The 24,305-nt window shown below is 59.7% G+C and overlaps 1 protein-coding gene across 5 annotated transcripts in view; it reads left to right on the plus strand.

Annotated features, from left to right (window-relative positions):
• Positions 1–24,305, plus strand: part of ACOT7 (acyl-CoA thioesterase 7) — a 101,221-nt gene that overhangs the window by 69,618 nt on the left and 7,298 nt on the right. For all 5 annotated transcript variants that reach the window (XM_078452507.1, XM_078452503.1, XM_078452505.1 and 2 more), the window contains exons 7-8: positions 3,393–3,509; positions 14,856–15,040. In XM_078452507.1, coding sequence (XP_078308633.1) covers positions 3,393–3,509; positions 14,856–15,040 — 302 coding nt within the window. The remainder of the gene's footprint in view (positions 1–3,392; positions 3,510–14,855; positions 15,041–24,305) is intronic.

A 24,305-nucleotide genomic window follows, 5' to 3' on the forward strand; every position in this document is an offset into this window, starting at 1 on the left:
CGACTGAGCCACCCAGGCGCCCCGGAACAGCTCAATTCTTTGTGAGGCAAACCGACCCAGGAGCACTCGGTCTGTGGGCTCTCCCTCGGCAAAACCGAACGCACATGCACACACACACACACACACACACACACACACACACACACTCCCAGACACTCCTGCCCACACATGTGTAAGCTCCCGCACACGGGTGCACATACACGCTCCTCCCCCATGTGCATACGTTCCCACACGTACACGCACGTGCACGCGTGCACACCCTGAAGCCACACCATGTCAGGAGGCGGTCCGTGGGTCTCAGACCTGCTTCGGTGCCCTCTGTGGTTCGCACATGTGAGGGGACGCTGTCACTTGGACTCCACCCTTGTCCCCTGAGCAAAGTGTGTGATTCTCACTCTGTTTCCTGACATTCTGGGACATTTCACTTCTCTTTCCTTTTCTGTGTCTCTTTCAGACCTCAGATCTCTAAAAAGTCTCCAGTTAGGTAGGTGTTGAGTTTCACAGACCTTCACTAGTCCTGCGTCTCGTAGTGGTAGCTGCTTTGCCGGGCAGCACGGGGCTCGTCCAGCGCGAAGATGTCGTCGCCTCCTGTTCCTGCAGTAGCCGAACCCGGGACTCAGAGGGCCATCTGCCCTCCCAGGGTCCCCACCAGGCAGGGGTGATGCGGCAGTCAGTCCCAGGCCGTCTGAACCACCGTGATGCAGGGCCACACTCACACTGCAGTTCGGTTCACGCAGAGGCTGACTGATTCCCCCCGCAGGGACGCGGTCCATGCTGAGGAGCACGGTGGCGGGTGCCGTGTTGTGTTTTCCCTCCTTGGAGTGCTGGGCTGGGGACGCCTGGGCTTGCCCCACCTTCGCCGAGGCCCCTGGGATGGGTAGGAAAGCCCCAGAGCCTCGGGGTGGGCTTAGGGGAGGCGCCTGTGTCCGTTTCCGATACTAACTCCACCCAGCGGAGGCTCCTTGCAAAGCAAAGTATGACCCCTTGTCTCAGACCTTTGAGCCGAGCTGCTCGAAGGCCTGAGGCTCCCTGGCCTTGCCGGAGCCCCCAGCCCCAGTCGCCTGGAGATAAAACCTGGTGCTGACAGTTCTTGCCTCTCAAAAGAGCCGTTTCCCCAGCGTTCTGTCTGCAGTCTCTGGCATCGGACCAATGTGTGTCTGAGCGTCTGTTGTTCATTTGAAAAATGAGGCTACCAATCCCTTCCTGCTTGGACTAACCAGATCGATGCACCGGTTATCTCTGAAGGCACCTTTAAAATGGCAGGCCGCAGCTCAGTCTCCGCTCCTCATGGTCGTTCATCATTACCATCATGTAGCAGTACCTTCTTTTAAAAAGTCCTGGTAATAAAAGCATTATTTTTCATCTGGAACACTAACGTATTTTTTTAAACCTTTGTGTTCTGGAAATGCTCAAATGTGTACAGACGTGGAGAGAAGTGTATACGGGACCCCAGGTTTTCCTCTCCCAGGCAGAGGGCCCCTCTCTGTCTCCCACGTTCCTTTTAAGTAGCGTCGTCTGTGTTGGTGCGAGGCCTCTGGTCCAGTACGGAAGGGACTTGTATTCTTTTTAGTTATATCATATTTTGTTTTCCCCACACAGTAAAGAGAGTTTTAATCAGTCACCAATGTTTAAAAATTGGTAGATTCTTCATAAATGTGTGGGTTTGAGTCTTGCCTAGAAACATCGGGAGGCTGGTAGCATGGGCCCCTCATTCCTGGGGGTGGGAGGCAGTAGGCGGGTCTGGGCAGCGGCCTCCTCCCCTCCCCACATCGCCTGCCTGACCCCACTGGCATCCGAGTCTGTAAGCCTTACCCTAAACATGCTTCCCCCGTGAGCCTGGCTTTCGTGAGTGGGGTAGAGTCTGTCTTCTGCCTCTCTCCGGGTTTTTAGAAGGCGTTCTGTATCCTAGGGTGAATGTACATAGCCTTCTAGGATTTCTGATAGATACCCCTCTGCTGCTTTTGTAGGTCAAAAATGGTTGACTCTTGGCAATCTCCTGTAGCTCAGCCGAAGACAAGACACGGTTTGAATGTTTAAATAGGGGGCGCCTGGGCGGCTCAGCGGGTTAAGCATCCGACTCCTGATTTCGGCTCCGGTCGTGATCTCAGGGTCGTGGGATCGAGCCCCCCATCGCCCTCTGCACTGACAGCATGGAGCCTGCTTGGGGTTCTTTTTCTCCCTCTCTCTCTGCCCCTTCCCTGCTCACTCTCTCTCTCTCTCTCTCAAAATAAAAAAAATCAATGTTTAAGTGTGAAATAAGTATGATGTATCGTACGGGGGGTGGGGCAAGAGTTGGGGATGGGGAGACTAGCGGCTGTGCAGTCACGATCCCGTCAAGTTAAAGCATGGCAGTGAGCAAATGTCTGCAGCCTGAGGTTTTGAAGACAGCTTGACCTTCTGTGAGCCTGCTTTTCTTGTTTGTTCATTTTACGTAACAGCTTTATGGAGAATTCACATGCCATACAACTCCGCAGTTACAAGTCGTCGATTTTTAGTGTGTTCCCAGCTACACTACCAAACCACAGTCAATTCTAGAACATTTTCATCCCCCCAGAGAGGAGCTCCATACCCATTAACAGTCCCTCCCCGCCTCCCCCCGATCCACCAGCCCTAGGCAAACGTTCATCCGTTTTCTGCCTCTCTGGATTTGCCCATTCTGGACCTTTCTTGTAAAGGGAATCCTACAACATCTGGTCTTTTGGGACGGCTTCTTTCACTCGGCATCACGTTTTCAAAGCTCCTCTGTGATGTAGTGCGGGTCCGTGCTCGGGTTATTTTTCTTGCTGGATAATATTCCATCCTATGGATGTGCCACGTTGTCTTCATCCGGTCATCAGCCGATGCACATCTGAGCTGTCGTGAGTAACGCTGTCACGGAAACCACGTACAAGCTTTTGTGAGACCGCGAGCCTTGAGTTCTCTTGGGTGCATACCTGGGAGTGGAATTGCTGTGTCGTATGGTGACTCTTGTCAGCCTTTTGAGAAACTCCTGGCTGTTTCCAAAGCAGCTACACTCTTTCCATCCCCATCAGCGATACGTGAGGGTCCTGATTTCTCCACGTTCTCACTTGGCATCTGACTTTGGGCGCGGCCATCCTGGTGGATTTGGTAACAAAACCTTCCCGAAGGAACGTGATCTCTGTAGAGGGTAGAGAAAGGATCGTCATTTTGTCAGCGGCCTAGGCCATCAGCTGTGGTGATTTTCAAGAGCTCCCAAGGAAGCCGGGTTTACATCATAAGCTCAACATGCCCCAATTGTGCACCCCCGTACCCAGCGCCGGCTGCGGGCCCTGCCCGTGGGTAGCGGGAGGGCTTTGTCTCTTATGACTTGTTCCCGGGGTGGGAAGTAGCCTCCCCCCGTCTCATCTGCCATGTGGCCATTCTCCATGCAGGTGTCACCATGAAGCTCATGGACGAGGTGGCTGGGATCGTGGCCGCACGTCACTGCAAGACCAACATAGTCACCGCTTCTGTGGACGCCATTAACTTTCACGACAAGATCAGAAAAGGTAACGGGACTCTGCTGACGGAAGGCAGGTGGCCTTTGGCTGTCGGGCTCCCTCTGCCGGTTCGCTTTTGGTTCGTACCCCCTGTCGCCGCCAGCGCCCTGGTGTCCGCCCATTTGCCATGAAAGACAGGAAGCCAGAGTTTTGTGCTTTGTTCCTGTAGTTGCATCCGTGAGGCTAGGATTTGCTCGTTTGACTTTTCAATCTGATAGACTTATTTATAACTCGTGTTGGGGGCCCTAATCCTACTAAAGCGCACTGTGAACCCATCTTCCGAAAATGCTCTGCGAACAGAGCCCTCTGAACATCTTATGTGCACAGTCCTGGTGCCTGTTGCCAGCAGACTTTACGCCACTGTGCACGTTTCCTCTGGCGTTGGAATAACCCTTGATGTAAGTGGTGGCGGGACCCGCGCCGAGAAGCCCAGGGACCGCAGTCCTGGGCCAGCCCACCTGTACCACCCGGGACAGCGCTGGGGTTTGTCCTGTCCCCAGGCCCAGCGACTCGGCCGCCACCCAGACGGCGCCTGCTGTCTCCCTGTGCGTTTGCCACCACAGGAGACAGGGCCGGCTCATCTCGCTCGTCCCGCGTTGCTGCTGCTGGTGTGGAGCGGCCGTCCCCTCCCGAGACACGGTGATTTCAGTGTGTGTTGTCTTCCGAGGTGAGGCTCCGTGCCCCAGAAATGTAGCCCTTGGCTGCAGGGCTGCGAGAGCCTGGCATTGATGCTGGATCAGCCCTGCTGTGACTGCAGCCTCGCGGGGAGAGCCGTCGGGTCAGACCGGTCCTGGGTGGGGGTGGCGGGTGATGACAGGCACGCCGCCGAGCGAGCGAAACAGTGCTTGTCGTGCCCCCCCCCCACCCCCCACCCCAGGCCTCACTGACCCTGGAGGGCCCCGGGCCAGCACGGCCACGCTCTGTCCCGCAGAACACGGCAAGCGAGTGAACGTCCTGGAATGGGAGGGGCGGGGGAGGCGCGTGCCCGCCCTACATGCCGGGAGCATGTTAAGCGTAGCCGAGTTGGATTTGGGTGCTCTGAGGGGAAGGAAAAGGTCTGCGGTGCCGCTCCCTCTCCTCTGCGGAATCCCTTCGTAACTGGTAGGTGTTTGCCACAGAGACCCCAGCGCCCTGTTAGAATTTACCCCAGGCGAGCGGCCTTGCCTGTCTTGGCTTGTCCTCCATGGGCCGCGGGTGTGGTGTGCGGCCGTGCCTCCCTGTCTCGAGAACTCCTCCCTGCAACCAGAACCCCATTGTTGAACGCCGCTTCAAAATCCACGGTGGAAGACACCTTTACGGGCCGTGACCTTGCTCTGTTCAGTGTCTCCTGAGTGCCCTTTGAGAACCACCGACCAGGAAGAGAGACTTTTCTAGAGAATCAGCCAGTTTGCTCAGCATCAGCCCGCTCGGCAGATGTGGTCCACAGCTGGGGAAGCCTCCAGAGAATGAAGGCTGACCGCCCCCCCCCCCCCCACCCCGACCACGTCTTCACCCTCAGGCCCTTATATGACCAGGGTTAACTTTTGGGGATGGAGAATGATTGGCGTCTGGTCCGTAGGAATTAGCGATTTTCAGGGAACACCGTGGGCTCTACTTGGAGCAGAGAGTGCTTTCCGGGACTCACGCAGCAACGGCTGGGGCAGCGCGTGTGTGCGTTGCCTTGACGAACACTCTCCGTTTCTAAAAAGATATGCTTATTCCAAAACACAGAGAAAACGGTCTTCATTTTCAGAAACTGTAGTTTCTGGCAGGACATTCTCCTCTGGACTGGTTTCCTCCAGCGGGCAGAGTGAGGGGTGGGCCGCGTGGGCTCGCCCGGCTGCACCCTCGGGTGCTGAGCCCCCACAGTCCCCGTCCGGGGCCCCCGGCTGGTGTCCCAGCCCTGGCCTGGAGCCCGTGCCACCCCTGGAGAGCGGACAGGTCACTCTGCTTTCTCGGGTCACGTCTCATTTGGCGCGTCAAGGACTGTGGGCCAAACCGGCAGTGATGGAGTCTGGTCTGTTTCTGTGCCAGTTTCCTCCAGGGGCTGTTAGACGCTGTCACACCTTATCTGTTGTTTTCCGGAGGAACATCCCCGTGTGAAGCTGTGGGCTCCTCTGTGGGAGAGCCCGCAGCGACGTTCCCAGGCAAGGTCTCCGTCCTGACAGCTCAGGGCCACACCCGCTTCAGGGACGGAATGGGCGCGTGTTGTCTTCAGTTCCCTGGGGCCGAGGTCGCTGCAGGTGCGGCCACTGTCACGGGCTCCCGTCCTCCCACGTTCTTTGCTCCTTTCTGGGGACATGCAGCGTGAGGCTGGGGGGGCCCTGCTGGCTGTAGGCAATCCAGGGGTGCCAGGAGCTCGCTGAGGGGGACCGGAGACTGACATTCCCGCTCGTTCTGCGTTGATTTTCTGATGCAAACCTGCTGAGATTCCCGTGAAGTCCAAACGTGTGGGGCTCTAGCTCCGCCTCCAAGCTCCTGCTGTCCGTGATCCAACATCTCCTCCGCCCTACCAGGAGGGGGCCGGGAGAGCCAGGCCGGCCGGCAGCATGGAACCCAGCCCTCTGCACCACGGCCAGGGCTGGGGCGGAGTTCAGTGCTCTGCACAGGGGTGTGTGTGTCCCAGGGCTGCACCACAAGGGACCACAGACCTGGGGCTTCAAACAGCAGACGTTCACTCTCTCACAGTCTGGAGGCCCCAAGTCCCCAGTCCTGGTGTGGGCAGGGCCCCTCCGGAGGGACTAAGAGAGGACCCTTCCAGCCTCTGGTGGCTTGTGGTTCGTGGCCACATCACTGTACCCTCTGCCTCCACCATCACATGGCCTCTCTCGTCTGCCTGTTCTCTTCTGATGACTCTTGTCTCAGGACGTGAGTCTCACCCAGAGAATCCAGGAGGATTTCATCCTGAGATCCTTGACTCTGGGGCATCTGCAAAGACCCTTATTCCCAGCAAGGTCACATTGTGAGGTTCTGAACGGACTTACCTTTTGGGGTGCCACTGTTCAGCCCGTTACAATGCTTTCTCTCCTAACAGCTTGGTTCCGGGTAGATGCTAGCTCACTTCCCCTTTCACAAAATGGTGAGGTGGGTAAAATCTGTGCCCCACGCTACCCCTTTCCCCACATGAATGTGAGTCCTTCCCTTGCAAGAGACAGCGGGAAAGTCAGCACCCAGCCCGGGGACCTGACACCTGAGGGCAGCCCCCCCGGAACAGAATTGAGGCCCCACGCTTCTCCGGCATGGGGGCACCGAGGAGGGACCAGTGACGTTCCCATGCGTGGCAGGAGGTGGGGTCAGCCCCAACACCCAGACGTGTGGAAATGACAAAATGGCAACACTATAGTGTAGAACATGGAACTGCCCTCCTTTTTCTTGGGCACTGAACTAACTCGTTCCTGAGTCGAGTGTGAAATGAGATCAGCATAAGGACTATTTTTTTTTTTAAGTTTATTTTATTTTGAGAGAGAGAGAGAGAGAGTAAGCAGGGAGGGGCAGAGAGAGAGGGAGAGGGAATCCCAAGCAGTCTCTGTGATGTCAGCGCAGAGCCTGACGCGGGGCTCGATCTCGTGTACCGTGAGATCAGGACCTGAGCCAAAACTAAGAGTCGGACACTTAACGGGGCTCGGCCACCCGGGTGCCCCCAAGGACCATTTTTTAAGTACTGATATTTCACAGAAAAGGCGCATGTAGGCGACGGAGCCGGTGGACACCCCAGGGCTGTGGTCACGGTGTGGCCACTGTCCACAGCCAGCGCCCAGCCCCCAGGGCCGTGCCACCTCCCATCTCTGCGACGCACAGCCCTGGAGGACGCAGCTGTAAGAGGCCGCCCACCCCCCCCCCGGGAGGGGCGTCCCCCACCCTCTGAAGGTTGATCTGACGCAGTGGAGAAAAGCCCAGAAATGTCGCCACGTTGCCAGCCAGGCACGCAGCCTGTTTGTGAGCTCCCTGCAGCTGCTGTAATGTCTCACCACAGAACCAGTGGCTTAGAAGGTTCGCACCCTCTCTTACGGTTCTGGAGGTCAGGCGTCTAAAAGCGGTCCCCGGGGACTTATTTTTATTGGGTCGCTTGCTCCATTGCTGATTTGTTTGTTTGTTTGTTTGTTTAAGTTGAGACGTTAGAATGCCAAGGCAGCTGTGAAGGGAAGTAAAAGAGGAACATTGTTACCTTTGATGCCATGGTCTGGGAAGCCGTGGGCAGGAAAGCCTGAAGCTGGAGCTGTGTTGTGGAGAAGCCGCGTCCCCAGACTCTTGGGTGGGAAGTGAGGGATGGTCTAGAAAATGCTTTGGGATGCAAAGCGGTTATGTAAGAAATGCCAAAGTTACTTCGCCATGTCCGTGCTTTTCTGAGAAAGCTACACTGTCCCTGCTCTTTTTGGAGCTTGAGCGATGAGCTGTTCTTGTCATTTGAAGTGCTTGGCAGCCCCGCAGCTGTGGTAAGAGCGACTTTGTATTATTCTGTTTTCTTTTCCTCTGTTTTCTTTTCCGAATCCCCGCAGGCCCCGCTGCGCTGCGGCGGCAGTGGCTCTGGGAGGTGGGGCCGGGCACCTGCCGGCCCCCCTGGGCCACGCCACTCCAGGCGGCTCAGCCCTGCTCCGGGAACAGAGGAGCTGGGGTCGCAAGGGTGATTTACACCTCGCTTGGCGGGGCGTAGGCTGTGCCTGCCCCGCGGCCCAGGAACTATACTTATCCCCAGTTTTCCCATCCGGAAACCGCCCGTGCGGCAGGGCTGCTCCCTTCCAGAGCCGGGAGGGCAGGCCGTCCGGGCGCAGGCATCACCTCGGCGGTGCTGAGCTTCCCCCCTGGACAGTCACGTGCAGCGCCGTTCACCGTTGACGCTCCCTCGGCCGCCCGAGTGGCAGCCGGCCCACACAGCTGTGCGTGGACCTCCTGGCTTTCTCCAGCCTCTCGAAAACGTGGCTGAGCGTCCTCGCTGTCAGGGGAGTCCGGCCCCTGGCACTGGCCTTGGCCTTGGCCTTGGCCTTGGCCCGGGGCCCTTTTCCCACTGAACTGAGACAGAGGCAGGCACCTTAGCCTCCTGCCTCCAGTGCCAGTCGGGCTTTGCCTGCGGGGCTTTGCCTTGCGGGGGGGGGGGGGGGGGGGGGTGGGGGGGAAGCACCCACCTGTGCGTCCCCCGCAACAATTGCTGGCCACACATGGCTCTTTGCCTCCTAATTAAAGGTAAGCAAAATGGAAAATGGTCGCACCTGCCACATTTCCAGTGCTCAGTAGCCACGTGTGGCCGGCAGCCACCGCATCAGACGGCAGAGAGCAAGGACATCCCACTATCGCCGGAAGTTCTGGGCAGTGCTGGTCTCTGGACCTTCTGGACTCCGTCCCCGGTGTCTGACGTTCCGGGAGGAATTTCCATCAACCCTACAGTCATATAGACAGTCAGCCCAAAGCCGGGTGCCCCAGAGCCCCCTTGAGCAGGGCCCCACGACCCCGCGGCTCACTACAGATCTGGGTGCAGAGCCTCCCCGCGAGGCCGCCTGTGGTCCCAGGGTGCTCTCTGCACGCCATCTGCAGGGACACTTGCTCAGACCTCAGGGGCCTGGTTGGGGTTCCCCGGGCAGGGCCCGCCTCTTGGTGGTACGCAGGGGGCTCCGCTTTATTCTGGGAATTCACAAGAGGAATTTCACAGAAGCTCCAGCTTCGGTTAGATATCTATCCGATGGTTGCACCGCCACACGGACGGCCGAAACGTGCAAACTACAAGACAGTTGACAGTCGTGACAGTCCCGTCCCTTCGTTTTGGCCGGATACTTTTTAGCAAACTAACCGCAGGTATTGACTTCCCTGGCCCTGGATGCAACAGCAAACTGACTTCCCTTCAGAAGCCCACTGGGTCTGGGGCTGTGTGGCTGCCGGGACCCTGGCCCCATTGTCTTTGGGATTCATTTGTTTTTACTTGGAACTTCGTTCACGTTTCTAGACTCTTTGTGTTGTCGTACCTGCTTCAAACATGGAAAGGTCACGTTAAGTGCTAGAAATGTATGATAAGATCCTTTCAAAATAATATGCTCTGAGCTTTATAAGTGTCACCCCCCTGATTTTATAGTCACTAACGATGCAGTGTCAGTAGCGGCCCCAAGAAACTGGATTTTACATTCAAGTCACCCAGCGTAGCGTCTGTGTGGATAGCTGTATTAATTCTCCGTGGCTGCCGTGACTGCTTACTAGAAATGTGATGGCTGGGACAGCAAACCTGCTGTGTCCCAATTCTGGAGGTCCAAGTCCAACCCGGGTCTCTGGGATAACACCACAGAGTCGGCAGGGGGCAGGCCCGTTCCTTCCGGAGGCTCTGGGAGAGAATCCGTTTCTCGCCTGTTCACCTTCCACAGGCCTCCTGCCTTCCTTGGCCTGTGGCCCCTCCACCATCTCCACAGCCACCAGGGTAGCATTTCTCTGACCCTCCGCTCCTGCCCCCTCGTCTGCCTAGGACGACCCTTGTGAGGACATCGGGCCCCCCTGGATAGTGCAGGCTGGTCGCCACATCTCAGGATCCTTAACCTAACCACATCTGTAAAGCCCCTTTGCCACGGACGGTCACATAGTTCACAGGCTCAGAGGATTAAGACATCTTTCGGGGCCACTGCTGTACCTGCAGTCCAAGTCGGTTCATTCCACTTGACACAGGTCATTTCTGAGCTCTGCCTATAAGCTCTGTAGACAGGACTCTCACAGATAACACAGGGGAACGACAAGGGGGTCAGCTCTTGGGGGTTTCGGGGCAGCATGAGAGGACGCATCCCTCAGTCTTTCCCAAGCCCCCCAGCTGCTGCTACCAGGTACCTCTGAGGTTTGGGAGATTAGCAATGAGGCGACAGAGGTGACGAGCTTCCAGGCAAATCTCAGCCTCTTACAGAGAGTTGGTGCTGGAACTCGGGTCCGGAGGGGACTTTGTGTACCGACGTCCCGGGACCCGGTGAGCGCCGCTGAGTCCCGGCCTCTCGGCCCAAGCTTGCGTGCTGGGGATGCTGAGCTGTGGCCCAGGCCTTCCTCTGCAGGGTCCACTCTTGCTGCGGTCACATCTCAGTGTCAGGTCTGGCAGAGCTGCTGACGTCCTGGAACCCGGAGAGAAAGGGCAGGGTTTTAAGGCTCGGTTACCCTGTGCTCCCCACAGGCTGAAAACGTAAAATCTCTCTTGCTGATGCAGTAGCCCGTTGTATTTATTTAGACAGTGTTAGAAGTGGCATCTTGGCCAGTGTAAATGCACCTGCTACAGAAAAAGAGAAACGCTATTTGTTTTAACCTTGACTTCTTATCGCCACGTTGGTACAAATCTCCACCCGAGACACTAACAGCGTTGTGTGGGCTCACTCTGTGCTTGGTTTGAGGTGGCTTTTCCTGGAGGACTGTTAGGGAAGGACACTCAGACCTTACCGGAAATTTCTGTCCCGGGCTTGCATCCCCATGACATACTTAACGTGGGGAGGTGACCTCCCCGTGGCCACATTTGCAGCCCACCATTTCCTCAACTTCCCCGAGAGACGTTACTCCTGTGCCTGTTTGCAGATGAGGCCACAGCACAGTGTGGCTCCCGGCTTGCTGCCTGCCCCCGGGGACCTCCCCAGCCACTGCAGCCTGTGGGGATGGCCGGCCACCCAGGGCTCGCACCGGGCCTCAGAGAGCCTGCCTTTCATGGAGACGCTTTTTGGGAACGTCTGGCCGTTCTCACTTCAGCAGCTCAGAGGACTACTCCGTGCGCCCTCCTGGCCTCCGTCCCCCAGGCCAGGAGAGAGGCCCTGACACCAGGAGCCTGTCCTAGGTGGGCTTGTGGCACCCAGCACCAGCAGCAGGTGCCGTTTTCCCCCTTGACCTGGTCATGCCTGGTCTTTTTTATTTTTTTGAGAGAGAGAGCACCCACGCGTGCATGTGCATACACATACATGCACACATGAGAGGGAGAGGGACAGAGGGAGAGACAGAATCTCAAGCAGGCTCTGCACTGCCAGTGTAGAGCCTGACGCGGGTCTCAAACTCACAAACCATAAGATCATGACCTGAGCTGAGACCCAGAGCCAGACACTTAACCGACTGAGCCACGCAGGTGCCCCATGCCTGGTCTTTTAAATAAACAAGCCACTCTCTGGGTGGATTTGGACGTGTGACCTAGTGGAAAAGTCCCCAGGCAATGTGTCAGTGCTTTGGACGCTCGGCCTCCGCTGCCCCCTACGGAGAGCCTTTGAGCATGTGACTGCTGCGCCCGGTAGGCCCCCCTCTCTGCAGTTTCCCAGGCAAGTTGAGGTGGACGGGAGCACAGGCTGGGGTCCTTCCCGGTCTCGGGTGGTCCTGCCCCTGTACTGGGGGAGAGATGGAATGAGCCAGACCTTGTGGGAAAGAGCCTCACCGCCCCATCTCCGTGAGATCTCTGGGCATCCTGGCCTCCACTCGGGCAGCATGCCTCTGGCTTCGTGTCCAAGCCCCATGCTCGCCAGTAAACCACGTCGGCACGGTGGCTCTCCAGCCTTGCCCGGCCTCCGTGTGGTGAAGGGGCCTCTAGGATCCAGTGAGAAACCACCTTGCACGAGCCTCGAGGAATCGGCAGGAAGGGGGAGCCAGCCCAGGCTGAGCCTTGTGCTGGGTCTCCCAGTACCCTGCACATGATGGCTGCTGTCACCACTCTCTGGGCTGTGAGCACCCACCCCGGGTGACCTCTGGCCACATGAGATAGGAGTGGTGGTCCCTGGAGGTGAGCGGGTCCCCTTAAGTCACACAGCCCCTGGCTGGGTGTGGTAGACCCACAGACATGTCTGGGGTGCCTCCTTCGTGCTAGGTGCGCTCAGACACAGGGCGTGACCCTCCTCCAAACATGTGCACCTATGGGGTCGTTCAGTACATGTCCTTCTGGGGCGCCTGGGTGGCTCAGTCGGTTGGGCGTAGGGCTTTGGCTCAGGTCATGATCTCAGTGTCCGTAGGTTCGAGCCCCGCGTCGGGCTCTGTGCTGACAGCTCAGAGCCTGGAGCCTGCTTCTGATTCTGTGTCTTCTTCTCTCTCTGCCCCTCCCCGGCTTGAGCTCTGTCTCTGTCTCTCTCAAAAATAAATAAACATTTAAAAAAAATTTTTTTTTCATAAAAAATAAATTAAAAAAAAAAAAAAGGCCTTCTGGGGTGCCCAGGTGGCTCGGTCAGTTAAGCATAGGACTCTTGATTTCGGCTCAGGTCATGATCTCACGGTCCGTGGGATCGAGGCCCAAGTCAGGCTCTGTGCTGACAGCTCGGAGTCTGCTTGGGATCCTCTCTCTTCCTCTCCCTCTGCCCCTCCCCCCGCTCACATGCACATGTGTGCACATGTTCTCTCTCTCAAAAGAAGTAAATAAACTTAAAAAAAAAAAACCCATGGCCTTCAACTTGGGGACGATAGGACACTTCAGGGGTCTCCTGAACCCCTGAAATCTTAAGCAAAATCAGTCTGTTCTGTTTCTCTCTGGAGAACACATGGCAAGCACAGATTCTCAGAGGGTGGAGGGGACATATGATAGAAGGGACCCCAGGAGAGGCATCTATACCCCCCCGACCTGCCCTGCATGTGCACTGGGTGCTGAGGCTCCCATAACTCAGGCAGGGCCTGGCGAGCCTATGGGTGGCCTGTCCCTGTTGGTCACATAGGCAGCTCCGTCCAGGGCAGGAGGACTTGCCCGCTGACGCTTGACCCTGACGTGCTGCTCCCTGGTCTCAGCCCAGCACAGGTGTATGCTGAGTGCTCTGTTCACGACTCTACCCTTGTAGCTCACATAGTGCCACTTGTCACTGACCATGTGGCCTTCCTTCCCTCCCGGAAATGGCTGTACACGGCATGAAGCACTCCCTGTAAGTATGAAACTGAATGTGGCATGGAACATTCTGGTACTTTATAACATGGAATAACTGCTCCTGCTTCTGGTCTGCCCACACACTCACCTCTAACAGTCACCACGCTGTCTTGACTTGTCCGTCTTCCTGGGTCTTTAAACATGTCTTGTGGGGCCTGTCTCCTTGGAGCTAGGATGTCGGGGCTCCCCCGGGGTTGTTCAAAGGTCCCCACAGCCAGCACTTCCAGGGAGCAGGACTCAACATTACATGCCAGACCTGGGCAGGGATTTCCTTGAACCCAGCCCGGAATGAGGCCGTGCTGGGGCGTGGGGGTCGGGGAGCCCTTGTGGCTACATGTTGGTGGAGGGGAAGCCATGCATATTCCCTTCGCCTGGATGTCCCCGAGGGTTAGCGCCGTCTCATGGTCCAGAGCACCACCACTGGCGATAATAACGACTGGGCCCAAGGTCAGCATGTGGCCCGTCTCGTGCTTCCCCGTAGTTACCCTGTGAGGCAAGTCAAGTCTGTTTATAGGAAAAAGACTGGGCTCCAGGAGATACAGGGCCAAGGCTAGATGGTAGGTGAGGGCCCACGAACAGGAGAGCCACTGTAGGTTAGGAAGCAGCTGCCAGGGTGGATATTCGTGACCCAAGGGGCATGGGGAGCTCAGGGAGGTTGGGCTGAAGTCGAGAGAGAGGGACACCTGGCATGGTGTCATGGGAACGTATGGCTTTGGACTTTATCATAATCAACAGGCGAAACCACGCTGGTACAGACAGGTGGTGAGCACCTGGGGACTCTGACCAGGGACAGAGCCATGGGTGTGTTGTGGGAAGGCAGTGGCTGCGGCTCGGGGGAGAGCTCTGGTCCCGTGAGCAAGCCTCACGGAGAGACGGAGAGCCTGGCAGGGCAGATGTAGTTTTGCTGGACAGAAGGGTAGGAGGGCAGGGCCCGAAGTGCGCACAGTGGCTCTGGGGGATGTAGGACCACGGTCACCGTGACGGCTGGCCCTACCAAGCACTCGAGGCTGCCACTAGACCAGCATCAGGAACAATGGCTGGGGAGCACGGAAGGGACCAGGGGAGGTAGAAGGAGGTTCTTCGGTGGCGCTTGGCCCAACACGGTGGGGCAGCCGCGTGGCACCAGTAAGGGCACAGTGTAGACAGTGTGGTTGACTCGGCCTCGACACTCCTGCCAGAGGGACGGAGCCAGCTCACCGTGCAGCCACCTGAAAGCAGGTTGGGGCCTTGCCCTCGGGCAGGCGTGTCCCCGGCATCCTTCCAGCAGACGCTGCCCCTCCCCGGGGGCACAGACCCACGCTTGGGCAGGGGGCCAGTGACCCCTCAGCTCACTGCTCACCTAGATGCCAAAAGTGAACACCTGCTCCCGAGAAAGGTGACCGCTCAGGGGCCGCTACTAATGAGGCGCTGTGATGTCTCGTCATCTGTACGTCCTCGTAGCATTAGAGTGATGTCGCGTAACCAGGCGTCTTCTAACGCCCCCGGTAACCCCGATGCCTGTGCCCTCCCCACCCGGCCCGGCCGCCCCGCCTGTGCCCTCCGCTGACGCGCTGTGTGCTCTGCAGGGTGCGTCATCACCATCTCCGGGCGCATGACCTTCACGAGCAACAAGTCCATGGAAATCGAGGTGTTGGTGGACGCCGACCCCGTGGTGGACAACTCGCAGAAGCGCTACCGGGCAGCCAGCGCCTTCTTCACCTACGTGTCCCTGAGCCAGGAGGGCAAGTCGCTGCCCGTGCCCCAGCTCGTGGTGAGTGACCGCCTGCCCTGCTGGGCGCCCGGGAGAGACTGAGTCAAGGGAGCCCCTTCTGGGGAGCAGGGCCCCGGCCTGGCTGCCCCCTGGCCAGGCGTCCTTGGCTGCGCCGCCCCTCAAATGTGAGGGGCTTCCCCTGTCCATGCAGACGGGGCAGGGGCGGCCTCCTCACCAGCTCTTTGCGCCGGGAGTCCTCTCTTGGGGGTGAGGACGGCGCCCCGGAGCTCCTAGTGCTGTGCACACAAGCTAAAATGGGGCCGAGGACCCTCCCGAGGGACAGGTTCTCAAGGAGCCGTAGCCTGTGCGTCCTGCTCGACGGGGACCGGGCCAGACCCCTATGCCACGGGGCTGGGCATCGGGGCCTCATGACCTTTTCCCTGCCTCGGCCGCCTGGCCAGGCTCTGCCCCGGGCATGCAGAGAGAGATGGCAGGTGTCTGGGCTGGGCTGTTGTCACGCAACCCCACACGTGGGCTGCCACCACAGCACCGAAGGGTCCGGAGCTGGAATCCCAGCACCTTGACCAGTGCTGACCACGGGGCTGCTTGAGAGTCAGGGAGCCAGAAGCAGCAGAGGTTCAAGGTGGCGAATGGGGAAGGTGTGGGTGTGTGGTGAGGATGCTTGGCTGGGAGATACTCGGTAATTGTGTATCGAACAGACGAACGGACGGGCGGACGATGCTCCCAGAGTTCCGTGGAGGATAGTGACGGTCTTGCAGTAAGCCTCACGAATTCCTTAGCAAGGCCAGTCACAGTGAGTGCCCTGCCTGGAGCGTGTCCGGGCACCTGCTAGCACGCCCTCTGCGCCCCGTCACCAGCTGAGGACCGTCCCCCCCTCCCCCCACCCCGGGCCAGCAAGGCTGAGGCACCTGTGGACGGTCGTACGTTCAGTCCCGCGGCGCCTGGGTTTGGGTCCAGCACACGACTTGCCGTCATTCTGGGCGGGGAGCCTCTGCTCAGGCTGCTCCTGGTTTATCCTGGGGCCGCGGTCGGGGCTTCCTGCCCTCCGTGGGGTGAGGGTGAGGGGGCGGGGTGGGGTCTCTGAGCGCCTGGCACTTTGGCGGCCCCCACAGTCGCCGCTCCCGTGGCTCCTCCAGAAGAGCAGCTACCGGAAAACTCTGTGATGGACACGCTGCAGCTAAGACCTCACTTCCTCACGTGGGCTGGGAGTCAGGCTCCCGCATGCTTCCTCACCACCTGGCTGGTGGCCTGCCTGAGGCCCGCCCAAGGCCCCGTGGGGGTGGCACTCAGGCTTGGAGGTGGGGGGGGGCTCACCAAAGCCGCCGTGGCAGTGAGGCCCCTGGCGTGGCTGTGTCGTCAGGAGCCTCGGCTGCCTACAGGGCCCTTTGCCTTTGCGCCTCCAGTGAGTCAGGTGGGGTCAAGAGATGTCTCCGATGACAGAGCAGAGACGGCTGCGAAGGGGAGGGCTGTGAACCTGGCCTTGAGGGGTAAGGGGGTTTAACCAGGCTGAAAGGAAGGAAGGCAAGAGCTGGGGCGGGAGCCCCCCCCTCAGGCAGACGGGCCCCAGCCCCCCATTTCCAGTGGGCCTCGTCAGCTGGACGCTTCCCGCTCCGCCCGGCCGGCTGGGACGCACCTTCCGCTCTGCGGGCTCCCCCTCCAGGCTGGCAGGATGGCTTCCACCCCACCCGGCCCTCGGCCCACGTGCGTGATCCCCACTCCTGGCCACTTCTGGCCTTGACCTTTGCAGCCCCGTGTCTCTGGGTCTTGGGCCACGTCTCCTCAGAACCTTGCCTGCTCCTCGTGGCCCCAAACGCAGGCCTTGCCCGCTGCTGGTCTAGACCCGTGTCCCACCTTTTCCATGTCTCACGGTGCCTTATCCCAAATGCCGAATTCCGCCGCACGCGTGCGAATACTTGACGTCTCTTCTCTCTGGCCTCCGGGCTCCGCAGGGCGGCCAGATCCAGGGACACCACGTCGTGTCTCCCCGACCCGACACACGCACCAGGCCTCGGTGAACGCTGTGCTCCCTTGACACAGGACTGCCGTGTCCAGACCATCCATCCGTGGCCCCTAAACACCAGGCCCTGACGGGTCCCTGTGCCCGTCCCCATCCTTGGGCGGTGGGGTCCAGGCCCTGTGCTGCAGGCATCGCTGTGGTCACCGCTCGCTCCCCGGCTGACTTTGCCAGCTCCGCGTCTCTCTGGGGTCTCCACACACGCCTCAAACGTGATTTATCCTGAATTGAACTCATTAACTTTCCCCCCAAAACCCCACTCGTCCTCACGTGTGTGGTCCCTTTCTCAGTGAGTCTGGGAACCCGCCTGGCCCCCCTGTCCATTGTCCTGCTCGGCCCCCCAACACCCGCTGTCTCTGGGCCCCATCCCTGGCTGGATCCCCGCTCAGCCCTTGGCTCACCGCCTCCTCCATTCTTGCCGCCCTCGGTCTGACACCCTAGAGCCAAGTGGATTTGTTGAAACAAAATCAGATTTTCCCCCCTTCCTGCCTAATCTGCTCGGCAGCTCCTTGGCACCCTCAGCACGGGGTCCGGTGAGGCTCTGTCCTCAGCCCCCAGACTCGTTCCTGCCTCGGGGCCTTCGTACCTGCTCTTGCCCTGCCTGGATGCCTTCCCTCAGACCGGTGCAGAGCCAGCTCCTTCCACGGTTTCTCAGATAGTTCCTGCTTAGGTGGCCTTCCCTCCGCACCCTAGATAAAGCCTGACCACCCCACCTCCCCCACCCCCCCCGCCCCCGCCCCACGGCCCGGTGACCCTCTCCCCTCCCCACACCGCCTCCAGGCGCACAGCACCACCTCGGATCCTCTGGTGCACACGCATTCGTTCGGTATCCGGCCCCGCCCTCGGCCCCGATGTGTGACTCCAGGACCCCCAGCACAGACTGGGGCTCAGGAAGGTGCCTGTGGGGGCTCGTGGGCTTGCTGGCTTCTCCAGCCACATTCCTCCACCCCGCCTGTCAGTGCCCCGCTGGACACTTGGCGAGTGCCGGTCCCTAAACACCACAGGGGCTCCCTCCCCTCACTGCTGCGGACGCGCGCGCGCCGTCAGGGCACGCGTGCGGGTGTGGGCATCCTGCTGCCAGGGTTCGGGGCAGGGACCCTGGCGCACTCCTACTTCCTGGGTGCCTCCGTTTCTTCCCCTGTACAATGGCGACAGCCCCAGCACGCGCCACAGAGGGTGGGTGAGGGTCCTGTGCGCTAGTTTATACGAGGAGCTCCACGCTTGTCAGCTGCTGTTTGCTGTCCTTTCCTGGAACCCTCTGGAGCCCTCCTGGCGGGGGTCATGAGGGAAGAAGCAGGAGGGGGGTGGTCAGCATTCACTGTTGTTCCCTAGGTAGGTTCCTTCCACGGTGGCCTTGTGGACGGGGGCCTGGGGTTGGGGAGAGGGGAGCCATTTCCCAGAGACTATCTGGATAAAAGGAACCAGGGACCCGGAGGGCTGGGGGCAGTGGCCAGCTGCCTGTCACGGGAGAGAAGGGGCGGGAACACATCTAAGGCCACCCAGCTGGTCCCAGCCAGGCCCAGCCCCAGGACCATTGGGGCCCTTTCCTCCACTGTCAGCTGAAGGGGTGGCCAGGGGCCTGTGGGCCTCCCCAGGTGAGTAGGAGAGTAAGGACAGGCAAGGAGTCGGCCCATCTTCATCTTGCAAAGGCTCATTCTGAGCAAATGCAAATTGACAGGGTTTTCTGGCACAGTCCGAAGTGCCAGCTAGAGCCGAGTTGTAAGGCTCGCCCGCTCCAGAGCCTGGCAGCTGCTGTGGGCTTGATGGGAGGTGCCGAGGCCGCCCCTGCTGCCCCCATGCCGCAGGCACCCCAGAACTCAGCCCGCTGGGGAGACCAGGGCTGCAGCCGGGAGGAGGGCCTCGGTTCCCCGGAGGTCCAGTCTCCCATGGAGAGTGGCCTGCCGTCAAGGAGCCCCCTGGGTGGGTACCCAAGACCTCCGTGGACATAGGAAACAGTCGCGGGTCTGGGCCAGCCTGTGTGCGCAGAAAGCTGCCTGTGCCCTTTCTAGAAACCTGTGACGGGGGACAGGGATGTCCATCATCGGTGGGGGGCCAGCCCAGAGGAGGAGGTGCTGGTGCCCGGCAGGGTTGCAGCGGGACGGTGGGGAAAGACACTTGTTTGAACAAAGGGCACGTGACCGAATCCCCTAAGCCTGAGGGGCCAGCAGCTAGCGATGGCCGTGTCTTCCTGCCGGCCGGCCTCACGTTGATCCAGGCTGTTATCTCTCCAGAATTAAAGATGGTCTTTGATTCTTCACTGAGGCATCCTGGGGCCCACCCCGTGGCAGGGAGGGAGCCCCGGCCTGTCCTGCGTGGCGCGCACTCGAGGCCCGCCGACACAGCGCCGTCTGTCTCCCAGAACACGCGTGTGCTCCGCACAGCCTACGTGCCTGTGCCCGTGGTGGGCGCTCGGCCTCCTCCCCTCTCTGCCCCCCCACCTTGTCAGCTATTTTTAGCTTCCATCCCCAGGGACCGGCTGACATGGAAGGCAGCGCTGCTGTTTGGAGTTTTTCTTGATGAATATTTTATTCTGGGGCGGCTGTGCTCAGCAGCTGCCGGCACTTTCCAGGCTAATCATTAAAGAGGCAGATGTGGAGTATGGAGCTGGGCTGCCGGGCTGGACGCCAGGCCCAGGCCCCACTGCTGCCCTGCCTGCCTCTGAAGGCCTGTCTGTGGCCATGCACCCTGACGTCAGGGGTGGAGGGCACGCCCCAGATGGCCCTGAGCAGGGCTGGAAAGGTGGCCTGTGCAGAGAGACACGGTGGCAACCGCTAGGGTGGCTTCCTGGGGACCTGACACCAGGTTGGTCCCAGCACCCTCCTTCGTCTCAGTTTCGTTTTAGAAACTGGAGAACCAAATTATTTCTGTGTTGAAGGGAGGAAGCACTGTTCTGGGGCCCCCGCCTGCCTCCCGTTCTCTGGTTCAGATGGGGATGCTGCTGCCCCCAAGGGCCCCGGGGAGACAGGAGGTGTGGCTGGAGAATGTGGAGGGCGGGGTGTCAGGGGTGCTGTGTGCTGGCCTGCGGTGACCGGGGTGTGTCGACACGGGGCAGGGTGGCAGGACAAGGGGGAACCCAGCCCGGCACATAGGCAGTGCACGTTTTGAGAGAACCCTCAAATACAGCTGCTTCGTGGATCATTTGGGAAGGACTCTTTGCTCTTTAAAAAAAATTATTTTTAATGTTTATTGATTTTTGAAGGAGGGGGAGAGAGAGACAGGAATGAGCAGGGGAGGGGCAGAGAGAGGGGGAGACACAGACTCCACAGGAGGCTCCGGGCTCTGAGCTGTCAGCACGGAGCCCGACACAGAGCTTGAACTCACGGGCCGTGAGATCATGACCTGAGCCGAAGTCGGACGCTTAACCGACTGAGCCACCCAGGGGCCCCTGGAAAAGGAACCTTTTCCCCAGCGAACTGAGGCCCGACTACAGAGCCATGTCACATGGGGCGGAGGGTATGAAGCCGGTTTGCTCTGCTCCCAGAAAACCCAAGCCACCGAGTGAGCCTGGCCCGCCGCAGACGGCCTTGGCTGGTGCTGGTGGATTCTCGCCTCCCGGCTCACCAGGCTGTCACTCAGCGTGCCGGGGCCTAGACGCAGAGGCCTCCGTCGTCAGCCACTGAAGTGACAAGAAAGTATTTTCTGGGTTGAAACAGGAGGCAGTGAGGCACAGTCTGCCTGTCTGCTTTCCGAGCGAGGCTCGCCCCAGCCGGGGAACGGGGAGAACGTGTGCTCAGGCGGGAGCCATTTCTGCGCCTACTGAGCACCCACTCTAGGGGCCGGGGGTGCCCCCCTAGGCCAGTGTCCAGGCAGGGCCAGTCCCTGTCACCTGGGAAGGTGACAGCTGGAGCGCTCCCGGAGTGCCGACTCACTTCAGGGCTGGCGGATCCCCACACTGGGGGTCAGGCTCGGTTGTTGCCATCCTGCAGACAGGTGACCGTGACAGAGATGGGAGGTAACTTGACCGAAGTCACATGGCTGATCTGGTCCAAGGGACCTAGTGTAGGACCTTGAGCCCCAGCCACGACTGCTCCCTTCCCGCCCCCGAGCCTCCGTTTCCCCACTGGAGCCATCACGGGCTGAGCAATTACTCTGCAGGACCTCTCTGAATTGTCCCAGAGATGACCTAACTGGGAGGCTCCCGGCTCCTTTGCCCTGCAGAGGACATCCGTGCCCAGCCGGACCCCAGGCACGTGGCATGCAGGCAGGGGGCTGGGGTCCTCCCGATGGCCCCATTCCTTGAGATGAAGCATCAACAGCTAAGGAGGCTAAGGAGGCTGCCACTCCTGACCGCGGCCAGGCCTGCTCTGCACAGCCCAACGCAGCAAGGGAACACACATCACTTCCCCAGGTTGTAGGAAAGTGGGTCTTTACCCGGGGACTGTCATGGGTGGGGGCCCCTCAGCGTCCTGGACACTCAATGTCCTGGAATGATGCTCACTCGCTCCCTAATTGAAGAAACTCAGATGTACTGTAGTGCGGCAAGATTGGTGCTGTTCTGTAAGGGTGTGAGAAGCCACGTTATCGAGGGAACCTGTGCTCCGTGCTGCCTCTCCCTGCCCCTCCCTGCGCAGGGGTGAGTCAGGGACTGGACTTCATGAAGCTTCTTGATCCCTCCTCTCACTTGGTTCTGGACGCTTCACAGGGACTCTGTCTCGTGGTGGGAAAATGCCCCCATCCCCAAGCCGTTCCTGTCACCTCAGTGGTTGGTGCTGGGAAATTTCTAGTGGCCTGTGAGAACCGGGGGTGTGGGTGAGAGGGGGCAGTCCCCGCCAGCGCGGCCTTCCCCTCTGCTCTTCCTCCAACCGCCTTTACCTGTGCCGCCGGCAGATGTCCCCTGAAGCCCCACCGTGTCCCTGCCGGTCCGCCTTGGGCCCTTTGCCGGAACAGCAAGTGTTTTGGAGACCACCCTCCCATTAACATTCAACAGCCAGCTACCCGAAAGGAAGGGCCCACGGCACCAATGATACACCTTTTCTTGTTAAAACGCTCGTAGGTTCTACTCTGGAAACATTGGTCTCGTTGCTTTGTTGTGATGTTTTCAAATCCGGGTGACCCCTGGCTGTTTTAATTTCTCTCGAGTGTGAGAACCCAGAAGCAGGCTCTCGGAGGGCACAGTGAGGCCTGACTCCGGTGGCACCAGGAAGGCGGCTGGAGGAGGGGAGGCCTGTGGGCGACACTGGCCGAGGTGCAGTCTCCTGGGGAAAGGGAGGGGACCCCCGCTGGTCAGGGCGCCCCAGGTTCCACTGCGGCCACCTTGGAACATAAGTGAGGGGAGAGGCCTGTGAAGGTGGTTGGGACCGGACGGGGGCCAGGGCTGGAGGACCGAGGAAGGGGATTTCAGCAGGACAAGCTCATGGCCGGTCCGTCCCGCGGGGGAACACAGACCCGCCTGCCCCTGATCGTGTAAGAAACACTGCTTCTTACTGGCACCGTGCTTTCTCCGCAAGGTGGCAAAGACCCGGTGAATCCAGGGACACTCCTGAACCCTGTACTCAAAGGTCCAGGTGAGAAGCAGGCTCTGGAGCCCCCAGTGGTAGGAAGGATGCAGAGGGGCCTCCCTGCACGCACGCGCGGCCTCGGGCTACAGTGAGTCGGAACTGCCAGCCGGAGGGAGGTGCTTCTTCGGGGACTTTATCCACGCCCAGGTGCGCTGGACACTCCCCGTCATGCCTTTGTCACCACCGGGGGCTCCTGTTGAGCCCCTCAGGGGTCTGAGCTCTTGAGTTGGTTGGGAACGGAAGGCGTCTGACTGCGTGTCATTGGAGCAAAGCCGCTGGTTTGAATCTTTAGCACAAACACCACGCCAGTTTGGAATCAAGGCTCTTTTGTTTCGCTCTTCCATTTGTTCGATCATTCGTTCATTCATTCATTCATTCGGCAAATGCCTCCTGGGCCAGGCCCGGCCTCAGCGAATGGCAGTTACGATCTTTATCGTGGCTGTCCGGTGGGGACAGCCGTGTCAACGCAGCTGGCTCAGGAGTGAGTGCTGTGACCACCGCCACGCCCCCCACCCCACCCCCACCACCGCCCGTGTCGTGGGTGAAGCTGAGGAGAAGGCGCCCGATATGATTGAGTCCTGCTTTGCCTCCTGTACCAGAGCTGTCACCCTTCACTGCCTTTCCCGATGTCCCCAGCTCCCAGGCCCTCTCGGAGGGGAGTCCACGGCCACTCTGCACAGCACAGCCGTCGTTCCTGAGGCTGAGCCGTGCCGCCGGGTGAGGGGCCCTGACACGGGCAATGTCACCGTTGGAGCCATCACTGGAGGCGGCCGCGGGGAGCCCCCTACGTGGGCCATCAGGCAGGGCGGTGAGGGACTCTGCTGCCCGCCCGGCCTGCTGAGGTCGCATCTGTGGGTGCAGCCGCGCTCTGGGGACACAGCTGCTTGCCAGGCTAGGGGCCCCGGATGCCAAGTTCACCCCTGCCTGGCCACACACGGGGCCCCCCACGAGGCCATGCTGAGTGGCCCCAGTCATCAGAAGACATCCTGACTGCCTGCACAATTGTCCCCAGACCCCTCCTGTCTCCCATTATGAAGACGGGAGAGGGAGCGTGCACGGCTTCCTAATTAAGAACGTCTGTGTCCCTCAGGCTCGCAGGAAGCTGTTCTGTCACCACTGGAAACCCTCTTCGCACCAGACATTCGTTAATTACAAAAAGGACAAGCTATTGATTTTACCGCGAGTGGAAGTTAGTCACTCGCCCTCCGTGCCAAGTTCCAAATGTGTGTGCTCGCGGCACAGAAAATTGCAAACTGGAAAACATTTGGTCTGCGCTGTTAGGCTCCAAGAGCCACAGGCTTTCCTCCGGTGGAAAGGAGCCCGGAAGACAGCGGCTGGCAGGAGGGAGAGGACGCAGATCTGCGGCCCCTGCAGCCAGCGGGCGGGGGCCGTTGGGGCTCCCTGAGCAGAGGGGCAGGGGCACTAATGACCCCCGTGTCTCTGGCTGGGTGTGAAGTTCCAAAGGGCCTGATGCCTTAGGTGACCCCCGGAGCCGTCCGCCCTCCTCTCCGGGCAGTGCTGGGAGTTGGCACATTCTGTCTCTGAGGCTGTCTGTGACACGAGTACCTCCCAGGCACGTGTACAGAGAACACCCGGCCGTCTCAGCTCCTCAGGTCGCTGGTTGACAGGTGTGAGAACCTTGCCCTGGGAAGCTGGGGGCCATCCCTGCAGCCCAGAGCCTGGCTTCCTCACGACCCCTCCACCGTCCCCTCCACTAGGCAGGCACCTCCTCGCACCCATGGGAGATGATGCACCGGGTCTGAGCCTCCCCCCTCCAAGGCGCGGGCGTGTG

Source organism: Panthera onca, chromosome C1 (assembly GCF_046562875.1).
Source record: "Panthera onca isolate mPanOnc1 chromosome C1, mPanOnc1 haplotype 2, whole genome shotgun sequence".
Taxonomy (NCBI): Eukaryota; Metazoa; Chordata; class Mammalia; order Carnivora; family Felidae; genus Panthera; species Panthera onca.